The sequence below is a fragment of the Dendroctonus ponderosae genome, unplaced genomic scaffold (genome assembly GCF_020466585.1).
Source record: "Dendroctonus ponderosae isolate FM_Combo_2020 unplaced genomic scaffold, Dpon_F_20191213v2 Dpon_F_20191213_1, whole genome shotgun sequence".
Classification (NCBI taxonomy): Eukaryota; Metazoa; Arthropoda; class Insecta; order Coleoptera; family Curculionidae; genus Dendroctonus; species Dendroctonus ponderosae.
Genome location: NW_026017110.1, coordinates 22709489 through 22723825, shown reverse-complemented (window position 1 = coordinate 22723825; position 14337 = coordinate 22709489). Strand labels below are relative to the sequence as shown.

Genomic DNA, 14337 nt, shown 5'->3' with positions numbered 1-14337 from the left:
AAATGTGGTCAATAATAATGTGACGACGACAAAAACGGCCAATGTCAAAAGGGTACAATTTTCAACGTAAATCTCGCCTAATATAGAAGAGAGACATTAATTTTTTATAAATAAAACTATTTTTTTTGAAATATAAAAAATTTACCCGCTTGGGATAATTTTAATTTTAAGGAATGTATATTAACTTTACGTTAGCAAATAAATACTTTGTAACTCCGTTCTTCGGAGGGGAGTATTGTGGTGACAACAACCTCGCGTAAGATTGTAGCGTGAGTTGACAACACCGCAACAGGCCCTCCGAGGAGGGATAAAAGGCGCTGCCTTTCGGCACCCGCCATCTTATGTAGTTTCAACTTACGAGCACACCACGTGTACGTTACGTTCCGTAAAATATACGATTTGTTAGTGTTTGCTGCTGGTTTTCATTTGAATCTATCGTGGCGGTATATTCCGAGCTACCCCTAGTTAGCTCACTCATACAAACCTCCACATATTAACGACATGTCAATTTCAAATGTCTTTGATGTCAACGTTACATTTGTGGGTAGATTTTAAATTGTGCTCCTCAAAACTTCAAATGTACGACAGTATCGAAATGGGTAAAAATAATATAAATAATAAAGAATATTATGTTTTTATTTTCTCTCAATTAAAAAATCTTTTAAATTAAAAAAACTTTCTTCTCAATTACACAACATTTGTATAACACACTTTGTTATTTTTGCTATAATTTTAGAGATATTTGACTGGTTCTTTTGAGGCTCGGTGATGATGTCGTTTGAGGTTCTCGGAATTTCTAGTTTCCTCTATTCTTACCTTAAAGATCACTTTAAATGAAGCACTCTCAGTGAAAATTTTTCCTGGAGGGTCCATAAATTAAGCCAAAAAACACTCACAAACTTTTGAAATTTGAGTTTGCGCAACCTGCTCTTATGCACGAAGGGGAGATTGTCCGGTGCTACTTGCTGCTAAATCGTGTTTTAGGTATCAACAATTCATAACTCTACATGCAAAATTGTCGCTAAGATTCATAATAATTCCGTTTTTTGCAAAAGTTATGTAGCATGTTGATAGTCAGTTGCTGGATTGTTTATATTTCTTTGGCACAATGCGGTGTTGCCACATATTTCATCAATTTATTAACATTTTGCACAGCACAAACACCTGCTTGAAATTATACCGCTTGAAATTTATCCTGAAAGTGGCGATTTTCCTTAAAGTTTGTAAATGTTTTTTGACTTAATTTCTGGACCCCTCAGGAAAAATTTTCACTGAGAGTGCTTAATTTGAAGTGATATAATTTCTGATAACTCTGATATAATTTTATAAACGTACACTTATTTGACATTCATTAAATTTGAGATGTACTATGTTTGTACAAACACTACTAACAATGTACAAACGTCAAAGTCAACAAAAGCAGCTAATGTTTAGCTGCATTAGCAGTCTCTGTTAGCATATGATTAGCATTTTATCAATACCATATTACCTGATCCTCGTCATCATAGAAATAATTACACAGTAATAATTACTGTTCTGGTATCATTCTTAGAGAAATGTAAATTGTTTCCTGACATACCGAGGTCACTGATTATAAGGCCGGTTTAGGGCTGTGTTGCAGTTATATTTGTTGCAAGATGAACTTTAGACCGATCTGCTGATTTTCATTCTAAAACAATTACTCACAAAACACGTGTATTAGGTGAAGTGTAGATAGCTCAACAGCCTACAATTAACAGTTACGGCACTTACAAAACCTTAATTCTGGTGAAGAACTTGATTTTTAACTGTTTGCAACCAACAATCAGAACAATGTCAGGTATGTGGATTGTTGCATGCATTAGGCCAATTTCTGATTAGGGAAAGCGTGCGATTAATTAAGAGGGGTAATTGGAAACGTTTTATCATGCCTGAATAGTTTGTATGACCTCCAAATGTTACTTTTCAATTTTTATTACATAATATGACATTCTATCATTATTCACTTGCATTTGCCTCAGAAATGTAAATCTACTGCCACTGCCAAGGGTCAAGTATAAAGGTTATCTATCCACATTCAATAGATTTATAGTAAACTAACTTGCTGCACAGACAATGTTTTTTTTTTAACTAATCAAGTTCATATTAAATTAACTCATGCATTTCATTATTACTTGTTTCACTCTGGAATTTCTTACCTATTTACATGTTTTTTAGTAATGCAAAGTAATGGGTATTCACAGCTGTAAAGGGTGCCTACATAATATACTTGCAGAAAAAATGGCAGAAGCAACGAATTCAGCTCCAATGGAAGTTGAAGAAAATGGTCTGCAGAATGGAGGTAGTTCAATTCCATGTAAGTTATTTGATATATTTTATTCACTGATTATTCTATTTTCTGAAATGGTTTGAAATATGCAAAGTTCAGAGACGAATTTATTATACTTGAGGTAGAAATATATTGAAATTGTAAGTGATTAGTTTCTTAAAGTTAAATATTTCTGTTGCTCAATAATGGAAGCTCGCATGAAGCATTAATAATTGGAATATCCAAAACGTGTAGGATCTGGAATATTCATGGATACAGGGTGTCCCCGAAATGATGCTTAACCACAAATTCAACTGCCAATGTTGCTCCATTTTGCCACTCCAGGGCGCCAAAGTTCTCAATTTTATATCGTTTTATCACAATAGTTTTTAAACCCCTATATTGATGTTCACTAATTTTGTAACAATTACTACATAAATTGACGTAAGCGGGCTTTTTTTTGAATGCGTGGAAAAAATGATGCTTGGTTTTTTGATACCCTTTGAACAAATAATTTAATTTGATAAACTACATTTTCTGTTAGTAACTTATTTTCTATTGAAACTTTTTTGCTTCGTTTCGTCAGACATACAGTTTCTGTACAAAAAATATTTACAATACTTGGCAGATCATCATTCTTGTGGAAAAAAATTATACAAATTCGTTTTTGTTTGCAAATCTATTGAATTGATGATTCGAAACAGTACTGGACTTAACTTATCAAATTATTTCGTACATTTGACCAAGTTTTTACTGTTTTTGGTTTTGAGCGACGGTTGAACTGGAGTTCACCGAAAACTTAGTGTTTTTTGTTTCTCTAAAATGGAAAATTATTCTATTGTTGTTTGTAGCTTCTAGTATAATTATTATGTGAGAAAAACAGTCGTATGAGTTTCAGAGTTTATAGTAACAAATATCCAGACTACAGAATTCTAAACCATCAAACATTTGTGAATATTGAAAGACAGCTTGGAGAAACGGTAGTTTGAATGCAATTAATGTTAAGCGTAGATGCCAACGTACAATTAGCAATCCGGAGCGATCGAGGAGATAGTTTTGACTCAAGATTATGATCCGAAATCAAGTTGCAGACGCTTGGGATTAAAAAAATTATATTCATAATATTCTCATCCGTATCATTCTCCAAAATCTTTTGCCAATAGATCCTGAAAGTTGGCTAAAGTTGCCGTTTTCAAAAGTTTTTATAAGAAAATTTATTTACTGAAGAAGCTACGTTTTTTAAATCGGAAATTACAAATGTACATAACGAACATGTGTATAGCTATGAAAATCCGCATACCATGGGAGAAATATTTCCAGCTTGATTTCAAAATTAATGTTTGGCTGAAATGAATGACAATTTTATTGGTCCAGTTGTAATGCCAAATCGATTAAATGGAGATAACTATTTACTCTTGCAAAACACTTTACCTGGTTTATTGGAAGATCTTTCTTTACAATTTCGTGCCGAAATGGTCGCCACTTCGCCTTCCTCAACTATGCCGTTGTTAAAAATTAAAATAGTTGCATAAATGAAACGAATTTAGGAAGCTTCTTCTTTTTCACGTGCATTGAACACATTTACTTGGAGTAATTTATCCTCTTTAAACCACGTTTTATTATGCAATAATTAAGATTGGCAACAACGGTTATTAGCTATTCAAACTCAACCATTTCGGTTCCACGATCTGGCCACTATCTTAAACATTCGACCCAAAGGTTAATAGCAACAAAATCCAATTCTACACTGGGTAGTTTACGTAATTTACGTGAAAATTATTCTATTCAAATACGTTTTAATATATGCCAGTATTTAAAATGCTCTGCTTCGGGTTTAAGTCCATGTCGTATGGGGGTTATATCAAGTTGTGTGTGTCTACCTCATTTAAAGAAATATAAGACTTAAACGCTATGCATTCTTTGTAAACCGTTGTTAACTGGGAGCCTAATTATTAGGGTTTATAGTGAGAAACAGCTTAACCTCAAGTATGTATTTATTTGTGCTAGAAAATATACGTTATTCAAATTATTCTTGGGTGTCTGAAGTCTAGGCGTTATTTTCTTCACCTTGTGACGAAAAATGTTCTTACATGCATATTCAAAGGATATTTGAATTTGCCATTAATTAATCAGTACGACGCTACACTTATTTTAGGGACATTTTTATATGATTTTTTTCAATAATTATCAATAATCAATTTAATCGCTTAATGATTTTTATTCAAAGTTTCAGCCTTTAAATTTTTGAAACGGTATTATTATTTGTATTAAATTAATCGAACTATGGAATCTAAATGCATATACGAGGTGCAATTTTAAAACCTTGCAATGACTATACCCTAGTTCTTTGTATAATAAACATGGCAAATCAAAAATACATACATACTAACCTGACCTATCCATATTTACCCCAACTTTTTAATTTTAACTGGCAACCCTCCACTTGACCAAAAGCATTACATGGTTCCATTTAGAGCTCTTTAATAATACTGTATGGTATTCACTTTTTCATTCATTCGTCAATTATTTAAATGTTTTTTGCAGATTAAGTTGTTCCATTCTTCAATTATCTAAACCATTAACAAACAAGACAATCTCTCAATAGTCCATTATTTCAAATATTAGTCTGCTCTTCCCATCTATTTTAATTGCTGAGATAGTGCCATTGGAAGTTTTTAAAATGTTACTATATTCAAAAACCTTGTAGATCACCAGAATATTCACATTACCGATGGAATGATACAATTCCACATATCTATGCATGTTTCCGAAACAACCACATCTCGACATTGCGATATTTTGAAGTACAATGATATAATATAAATACGCTCGATTTTTACAATAAACGAATTTGCTATCATAGAAGATAACGACAATCTTTTAAATATAAATATACAAGTATTAATTACTTCGATCGTTCTCAATTCATCCAGAGCAGTTTTAGTGTTGTTTCAATTAAATATGCTTTAGTTTCTTGACCGTTGTGTATTGAGCTGTATGAGTTAAGATGGAATTTGCGGGATTCAATGTGTTTGGTATGATCTTGTTCTGCTTTATTTTGAATAGGTAACCATATTAACTAGTGTTAATGACGATTTATTTAAATTAATGTTTCTCAAGATAACCCACTTCAGAATTTAAAGTAATCCGATTCGCGTAAACTGAATTAATTAGTCGCCGCATTGACTATTAAAATAATCATAATATGCGGTAATTGCCACACATGGGAATGTTTTTCTTAATATATTTTTTATTATTTTATGTCATGTGTTTTTCCTTCATTACATTCATTATGTAGTATAAAATCAAAAATTAATAACATATTTATACTTATCTTTTTACTTTCAGCGATGCCATGGTTTGGAATGGACATTGGTGGCACTTTGTGCAAATTGGTATATTTCGAACCGAGAGATATAGCCCAGGGTGAATCCGAAGAAATTGAAATCCTAAAGAACATTAGAAAGTATTTAACCAAGAATTCCTCCTATGGCAAAACGGGACATAGGGATACCCATTTGCAAGTAAGTTTTTAAAGTCTATTTTGAAAACCAGATCGTCAATAGGGAATGTTGTTTAAGTGATGTTTATGTGGGTTTCCATTTGAAGAACATATTGCGGTCGCCAGCATAAAAGCGATTTGGCGACATTAAGTTTAAATAGACAATATAAAATGTATTCATTTATTTCAGATGGATAATGTAGTGTTAAGAGGCGTAGTAGGGTCAATCCATTTCATTAGATTCCCTACTTCTCAGATGAAAAGATTCTTAACATTAGCTAATCAGAAAGGAATGGCAAAGCTGGTTACTACAGTTTGCGCTACTGGTGGCGGAGCCTATAAGTTTGAAGATGATTTCAACAAGGTAAATTGGATACTAATACATATATATGCAGAATAAATTGATTGCTTCATTTAACAAATTTCTGTTAAATAATATTAACAAATTCACCTCAAGCAATATCTGATTTCAGCACGTAAACATGAACTTGGAGAAATGTGACGAATTCGAGTCGCTTCTCAAGGGCCTACTGTACATCGACAAAAACAATCTAACTGAATGTTATTACTGGACAAATCCAACGGACGAAACCAAATGTGCCAAAGTTAACTACGACTTTTCCAAGCCATATCCGTTCCTGCTGGTTAATATTGGTAGTGGAGTTAGCATTTTAGCTGTACATAGTCCTACGGACTATAAAAGAGTGTCAGGAACAAGGTAAGTCTTAAGTGAAATGAACATCAAATCGTTCTTCAAGATTTTTCCAATACGCAGTGTCCAATATTTGGAACTTAAAATTAACAATTAACTTAACTTCTAAAATATTTTTAAAAAAGTCCACTCGCCTTTACTTTATGATTGTTTTAATTATTGCGGTTAATAGAGAGTCGATCATTTTATAACATCATTTTATTTAATGAAAATTTACATGTAGCACTGATTATCCTTTACGGAATCTAAAGAGCATCTGTGCCAGTGCAAACTTCTCGTTTATTATTATATACATAGATTAAGTGAATTTATTAGAAAAGATAGATTTCGTTGTAAAAACAGTAATAAAATATTTCGTTTTATTTCAGTTTGGGAGGAGGTACATTCCTTGGACTATGTTGTCTATTAACTGGGTGTAACACTTTTGAGGAAGCAATCGGGTTGGCAGCTGAGGGGGACCACACAAATGTAGATAAATTAGTTAGGGACATTTATGGGGGTGATTATGCAAAATTCGGACTTCCTGGAGATTTAGTCGCCAGCAGGTAAACACTAAACACATAATAAACCATGTTCAATTTGTTTGTTTATGTCTGTTTATTGCCTTTAGTTTTGGACAAATGAATTCCCGAGACCGACGAAGTAAAGTCAAAAGACAGGATTTAGCACGGGCAACTTTGGTCACTATAACGAACAACATCGGATCGATTGCCAGAATGTGTGCTATCCAACAGAATGTCGACAGGGTATGTTTTATTAGATTGGTATTTTCATATCTATCAAGCAGCAATATTATAGCTTAAATTGCGGCAAAATATTCATCTACTAGTTAATTGTTCGCAAAGTAATTCGTCTTCCTATTTTATTTTTACATTGAGCCTTGAAAAATCATTTCTCTATAGATTAAAGTGTGTAGCCAAAATTGCATGAGTGTGTTCTGTGCATATAATCAGTTCCTTTGCTTTTGATTTCAGGTAGTGTTCGTGGGCAATTTTCTGCGCGTTAATCCAATCGCAATGAAACTTCTCGCATATGCCATGGAATACTGGTCTAACGGTTCAATGAAAGCACTGTTCCTTGAACATGAAGGCTATTTCGGAGCAGTTGGTTGTCTGCTTCAATTCCATGGGGATAGGTGAAAACCGGTTGGTATATTATTAGTATAAGAATTTGATAAAGTGACTTAAATATGTATAGCATAGATTTTATCATACAGCTAGGGCACTAAGAGCAAATGAACGATAATGATTTAAAAAAATTATATACAATAATTAAATAACAATAAATAACACATAAAAAGGTTATTGTTTTTGCAATTACGATTTTGACAACAGCAATAGAACATTTTTGCCTTAAAAGTTAAAAGGAATAAATTTGCAACTTTAAAGACCTGTTTTGTAATGCACTTTTCAAAATCTGTTTGAAATATGATTCATTATCAGCAGAATCATCAGCGTTTAAAAAACAGTAAATAAAGGAATCGTCTAAAGACCACACCAAGTATTTACTACTCTATATCTTAAGTAGCATTGACTTTAAATCCTCTTCACAATTTGATGCCCGATGCACATAGAAATTTTATAAAGTTTTGGTACAACTGTTTTGAAGTGGGTTTAACACATTTCTCTTTTAATTTGTTCAAAGTAATTTGAAAATTAGTCTTGTGTTTTAGTAAAAAAATAGGGCACCTGGCAATGAATTGATGTAATTCTAAGAAACTGTGTATGGAAATTTTATAACTATTTATGGAATTAATATTTTTGTTCAACTTTTTTTATGGCAAAATTCAAGTCCTTAGAAAAATTAAACGCATTTGTTTAACAGAGCTTTATAAATGCAAAAGACACTTGGCTGAAAGCCGTTCGAGTTTTTGAAACATTCAACTGTTATCAGCGGTTTAGTAAACAGTGTAAACACGCGATCGATTTTGGAAATTTTTTGGGTAAATCATGCTGTTGCGGGCCAGAAAACGTGATTTAGAGCTTGTATAGATCGACGCTAAAATGTGCCGTTATAGTGGCCTAACTGTATGAAACACGCATAAGCGGTGTTTATAGTACATAATCGTTAATAGGAACTTTAAATATCATTCCACCCTGATATATTTTAATCAATTTTATTAGGTGTACAAATTGAATTTGGTCATAGTTTTTTCTATTTATATCAATATTGTTTTTAGCACAATTTTTGTAACTTTTATATGGATTTTTTAACCATTTATATGATTCGTTATTACTTCACGGCAGCCAATTGGTCGGTATTAGTTAGCATTCATAAATGAAAAGACTTGCTAGAATGGTTATTGTTGTTCGTAATCAATTATTGTTTGTGCATTAGTTAGATCGTTACATGAGTTATAAGTCTAACTTGCGCTTATGTTTGAAAACAATATATATTGAAAAACTGAAGGCAATTGGTTGTAGGTTGTTATTAATTTGCGAGAGTATTACAAAATTTGGGTCTATTGGAACAATTCATACATATTAATAGCATTTAGTTTTGCTGGAATTGATTTTGTCAATTATGATTATTCTACAATTTGGTCCAATTTCTACTTTTTTACAGTTGTTAAACTAGCGACAGGTATATACATATAATTACTATTAAATTAAACATTTACAATACAATGCCCGTAATAAAGTTTTAATAAAGTTCTTTATTTGTAAAATAAAGTATGTATCTGAAAGCCTACACTAATTCATTCGAAGTACTTTTGGTACCTGCTTTACTTATACTTATAATATTGTCATAATTTGACTGAGAAAAAGTGAATATGTAATGTTACCATTACGTATTTACCAAAATATGCTGAGTTAAACTCAACATATATGAGTTTGAATTTATTTGAAAACAATTTCAGATACTCAGCAAATGAAAACTTCGCACTTAAGTGTAAGTATGTATCCTCGTCTCTTGGACGTAATGTGCACTTAAATATACTTGTACGTCGTAAGCTTGTTATCGTTACTTGTTTTTTTCTGTACTATTAGTTGTAGTAGTGCAATCGAGGTGATGGTTAAGTAGTTGCGTAGATTCACGTTATGTAAACAATATGCAATTTACACTTAACATTTGTATTTATTGACAAAAATATATTTTACATTAAAATTGTTGCTAACTCAAACAGTTTGTTTTTTCGGCATATTTAGTCAACCCAGCATAACCTAGAAGGGAAAACCTGGTTAATTCATGATCATCTGTTGTAACGCGTAATCATTCATACAAGCCTATACTAATCCAATTTAAAGAGTTAATAAATTTCAACACACAAAAAAACACTTTTTTTAATTGGGGCCGTACTGGATAGTTAATTTCAAATTAATGAAGTAGTTTTAAAAACAATTGTTTTACAAACATTCATTTTGGTTCGCTATTTTTGTGAATTGTATGTTAAATTATTTATATTGGAATAGGGAAACCAGTTTTACGAGATGGGTGCATTAGTACGATGAGTAGTTTAGACTGAAAATAATCAGAAATCATCCTTATCAGGTAGAAGCAGCTCATTATCAAGTGGTCTTTAAAATCTAGATTAATTTTAAGAGTGCTAAGTGCAAGTCGTCATATCCATAGGCATTGTGACGTATCGGAAACATTAGTAAAAATACCGGGCTACTTCTCGTGCGCTAATTCCATATACTCGATTTACCGGCATACTTCTCATGCTAATAGAAGTTATATAGAATATATTTAGTTATAAAGAATAATAGTTATAAGTAAAATATGGATGAAAAATATAGTTGCATACTGCATTACAAGAAATAAATAACAGTTCTTGAGATGGTCAAAAAAGGACAATCACAATTGAAATCTGAGGACAAAATAAAATGCCATATTATGTAATACCGAATTCTAAACATGCGGCACAAATGAACTTGATCACTTAACCAGTTGAGGGCGAAAACAGACATGGAAACATCAATTAGATGCAAATAAACTTTTTAATTTCAATTTATTTTACTATTGAAAGTAAAACTACATTTCTAATTATTCAATGCGGTCGATTTCTCATTTTAGGCAATGCAAATCTGGCTACTCTTCACAACCTGCAAAAAGAAAGTAGAGCAAAAATCATAAATAAATCTATAAAATTCACTTAATGCCAAAAAGGATTGAAAAACTTGCCTCTTGGTAAATTCTATGATTAAACTGAAATCTCTTAAGTGAAGTTCGATGTGAAGCGGAATATGTTTAGAATTTGATTTTACATATGACATTTTATTTTGGGACTCGTCTGTCTGTATATTCTGAAACATTATTAATTTTAAATAATTACATGATAAAATATAAGAAACGGAAATACTGATCATATGCCCAAATACCTGCAGCTAAAAAATGAGCGGAATTCCACAGCGTATTAAGTATGAAATGGGAAAATCAATGTTGACTATTAATGACTTTAATAAAGAGAATCTAACTATTATCTTATTTTATCAAAAAAAACCTGACAAGTTACGAACATCTTGACGTAATCTCTCATTGGCTGGCGCCCATAGCCACTAAAATCCATAATATTCAGATTTTGATCAACAGCTGCAAACAGGTACTCCGAATCAAAGGACAAACTATATATCGGCGAATTTAGTGTAGATCCTTTGCAAGTTCTCATAAAGTATAGCTAGAAATAATAATTGCTGAACAGCAATTAAGGCATATTAATATATCGTTACCTGTACGCAGCGTTTGGTTCTAATATCCCAAAGTGCAGCTCTACCATGTAAGTAAGTACCGACCATTACACTGTTACAGTAATCGTAATCTAAACAGTAGAGACCAGCTCCAAATGCGTCGTGAAACTTTTGTTCGCATTTTCCCGTTCTAAGATCCCATCTAAAAACTATAATTGTGGAAATTTCTATGTCGCATGCCAATGTTAGTTATAAAGATATTCAAGTGTGATAAATTTTCACGGAGAAAAAAATGTTTAGACTAAAAATTTTTGCGGGGCAAATTCTTACCTTCTTAGATGACTATCATTACCACACGACCAAATACCATGTGGACCATCCCATTTTATATCAAACGTGGCAGATATGAACTGGCCTAATTTCAAATTTAGGACTTCCGTATATCTAGGACAAAGAGCGGGTTAATTTGTTAATATAATATCTTAAAATGTGCTTTTATTTTAACCGCCTCTCGGTTTAAAATTGATCTAAATAACTGGGTTTTCAGTCCATAAATGGGCAAATTCCAGATTTATACGTTTGTGCTTTTAAACCATGACCGTATAAAATTATTAGATGAAATTGAATAAGTTTGCATGTTTACGATAAAATTTGTTCACATTTATATTAAAATCAATGCATAGGTATATTTTGGCATTTAACAGTTGTTAAAGTAACATCAAAAAAAATTGTTGTTTTCAAATCAAAGTTTAATTTGGTGAAACATGCATTTTGCGATCACTGAAGCGATTAATATTGATCAAGCAGTTTCCGCTAAAAGAAAAAGCATTTCCGTAGATGTAGCTTTTAAAAGTTACAAAAAATTTGATTCTATTGTACTGAAGGTTTCAGTCATTATAGTCAGCAAACGGCATTTTCTTGCTGAATAATCTAATGCCTTGGTTTTATATCTTGCTGCTCAAGTTACAATATTGTCTTATTACATCGCTAGAATTTCATAGTTTTTTCAACTGCACCATGAAATTCTTTGCACCATAAAAAACATGTCAAACCTACCTTTCGGTATCAAATAACAATATTGATTTTCGAGTCGGCCCTCCTGCAGATGTCCCGCAAGCAAATATAGGACTATCGTCGCTAAAAGAAACACACCATGCTCGTTGTCCTAAGTTGTGTGTATGTATTAACGTCAATTCTAAATTGGAATACACATGTAAGGTAGAGTTCATATTTATAAGTAAGCTTTGAATTGAATGATATATTAATAGTTTATTTTTGTATTGTTCTGTTACGTTTCCATTTAGTTCTCAGGCTACGAATACATTTTGACTTTGAATTTATTTAATATAACGTGTACCAAAACTGATGTTTGCCACTTGAATCGTTTACAAAAAATTATTTACAAATTAAAAATTTGTGATCCCTTTGAAGAAGAGCAGCGAAGACCGGTTAATTCGGCAAGGTCAAACTCATAAAGGTTTATTCAAAAGAACCTCTTCAATCAACTCCCAAACCGGCCGCATACAGATAATTATTGATAGTTTGCTTTATAAACTATGGTCCAAGAATGCTGCTTTACAAACATACAGGAGATATTAGCTTCAGGAAAAATTGATAAAGTAACGAATACTTTCGAAGCCGAGTGAAACATGTAAAGGATTTTGACTTTGGAGTAACAGTTACTAAAGATACATATTTTTAGGAACGCTAAAATTAAAAAATATATTTAGCCTTTGGCACCCCGTACCTCGGAAATTGTTAACTTTCGGATAAGACAAATTTTCCTGAAACGCAATATTTTTGCCTAAATAGTATCTCAGTGAATTTTGACATATTCGTAGTTGTGCGATACTCTTTGGAGATGTACTGTTATCTTGATTCGAGCTATTTACTGCAGTGAGAAGTTTTTATGCAATAATAGTCTTTTATTCTAGAGCTAGTTTAAGTAACCAGAATTTTTAAGAATACAATACTCTTTGAAAGTTACAAATAAATAAGAGATACTTTTTCGATCAAACTACTAAATTAGCATTAATATTATTAATACAGACCTAACGGATCTTGCTGCAATGAGAAAATTTTGAAGCAGTCATTTCTCATTCCACTCGCCACTACGAGACTATCTGGCGATATATCAACTGAGCAAGTAAATGTATTTTCCGCTTTGTCGATATAATATTCATTTCTATCTACGAGGTTTTGGACATAAACTCCCCCATCACTACCACAAATTTGTCAATACATTATTGAAGATACGTTGCTACTGATGTGGTTTAATACCATACCTTAGTCCTCCAACCAATATGTTATTTCTTAAAGTAAACTTGGTTACGTCGGCAGACGAAAATCCCACATTAACGCAACTTTGGCGGTACTGTGGAGTCAACACAAAATTGGGCTTAGTTACTATGATATTATTTTTATCTCTTTTATAATTAAATATCTTTGAGCCTCTACTGAACCACAAGTAATCTTTCTGCAACTTCAAGCAGGGCATGTACTTCTTTCTAACATAAAACAATGATTTCTCATTGTAAATGCCATATTTCCAATTATTTTGCAATCTTAGTTTTTCTAATTTGGTTGGAATCTTGGAAAAGCATCTAGAAAGATGTTAAATGTTACCATCATTGCATAATGCCCCAGCAAAGCTCGCTTACCGTGTTAAGAACTTGTCGTTGTTTTGATTCGTAACAACAGTGGTAGTTTTAATTAATACATTATCCCAAGCATTAATTATATCGCGAAACCTTCGGCAAGTGAGCCTCAATCGACTTAACTCATTTATTTCCAGATAATTAAAAATATAAATTAATAATTCAGTGGAAAATACATCGAAACATCCCGACATTGAATTTGCTTTAAATGATTAAATAAATACAGTGTAATCAAGAGTTTTTACACTATAAAAATGATAAAACTATTAATATTTACTACTTAAACTAAAAAACTAACCTAAAATAACAGATTTAACTTGAAAGTGGCATTTGGTCTTTCAGGAATGGCTACAGTCAGGGGCTCGTTAAAATACTGGATTGGCTTTTGAGATGAACTGTTGCTTCTGGAATTACGTTTTATCATGTTCCGGCTCATAGTAAAACCAAAATCTGATTTACCTATTTCTTGAGATGCGGCATTGACTTTAATTTATTTACTACGTACAATTAAAAATGCAAATTTGTAGTTCTTAAAAAGCCTCAAGCCGCTG

The 14337-nt window shown here is 32.1% G+C and overlaps 2 protein-coding genes across 9 annotated transcripts; one reads left to right on the top strand and one right to left on the bottom strand.

Annotated features, from left to right (window-relative positions):
• Positions 1-1411: 1411 nt before the first annotated feature.
• On the top strand, positions 1412-9625 carry LOC109532764 (pantothenate kinase 1). Of its 4 annotated transcripts, none has more exons than XM_019897812.2 (8): positions 1412-1819; positions 2197-2335; positions 5636-5811; positions 5980-6153; positions 6263-6507; positions 6870-7046; positions 7112-7247; positions 7476-9625. In XM_019897812.2, exons 2-8 carry the CDS (start codon positions 2209-2211, stop codon positions 7638-7640), a joined length of 1200 nt encoding a protein of 399 aa, XP_019753371.2. In that variant the 5' UTR covers positions 1412-1819; positions 2197-2208; the 3' UTR covers positions 7641-9625. The 4 variants fall into 4 exon arrangements, with proteins under 4 accessions (XP_019753371.2, XP_048516687.1, XP_019753373.1 ...); XM_048660730.1 differs by lacking the exon at positions 1412-1819 and adding an exon at positions 1979-2041; XM_019897814.2 differs by lacking the exons at positions 1412-1819; positions 2197-2335 and adding an exon at positions 4053-4273.
• On the bottom strand, positions 9560-14336 carry LOC109532763 (F-box/WD repeat-containing protein 4). 5 transcript variants are annotated; one of them, XR_007280251.1, is made up of 10 exons: positions 14246-14336; positions 13790-14190; positions 13415-13732; positions 13181-13350; positions 12186-12324; positions 11460-11573; positions 11172-11331; positions 10962-11119; positions 10627-10748; positions 10437-10547 (listed from the first exon to the last, which is right to left on the bottom strand). XR_007280251.1 is itself a non-coding variant. In XM_048660727.1 (9 exons), exons 2-9 carry the CDS (start codon positions 13978-13980, stop codon positions 9647-9649), a joined length of 1269 nt encoding a protein of 422 aa, XP_048516684.1. In that variant the 5' UTR covers positions 13981-14190; positions 14246-14336; the 3' UTR covers positions 9560-9646. The 5 variants fall into 5 exon arrangements, 2 of the variants coding, with proteins under 2 accessions (XP_048516684.1, XP_048516685.1); XM_048660727.1 differs by lacking the exons at positions 10437-10547; positions 10627-10748 and adding an exon at positions 9560-9665; XR_007280253.1 differs by lacking the exon at positions 11460-11573.
• Between the last annotated feature and the right edge of the window lies 1 nt (position 14337).

Excerpts from the sequence above, each read along its gene's own strand:
- LOC109532764 (XM_019897812.2), top strand. The coding sequence starts at position 2,209 with ATGGGTATTCACAGCTGTAAAGGGTGCCTACATAATATACTTGCAGAA. Across the intron at positions 2,336-5,635 it reads TGGAGGTAGTTCAATTCCAT|CGATGCCATGGTTTGGAATG; the intron begins GTAAGTTATTTG and ends TTTTACTTTCAG. Across the intron at positions 6,154-6,262 it reads TTGAAGATGATTTCAACAAG|CACGTAAACATGAACTTGGA; the intron begins GTAAATTGGATA and ends ATCTGATTTCAG.
- LOC109532763 (XM_048660727.1), bottom strand. The coding sequence starts at position 13,980 with ATGTCGGGATGTTTCGATGTATTTTCCACTGAATTATTAATTTATATT. Across the intron at positions 11,574-12,185 it reads TTGTTATTTGATACCGAAAG|ATATACGGAAGTCCTAAATT; the intron begins GTAGGTTTGACA and ends TCTTTGTCCTAG. Across the intron at positions 11,120-11,171 it reads GAACCAAACGCTGCGTACAG|CTATACTTTATGAGAACTTG; the intron begins GTAACGATATAT and ends TATTATTTCTAG.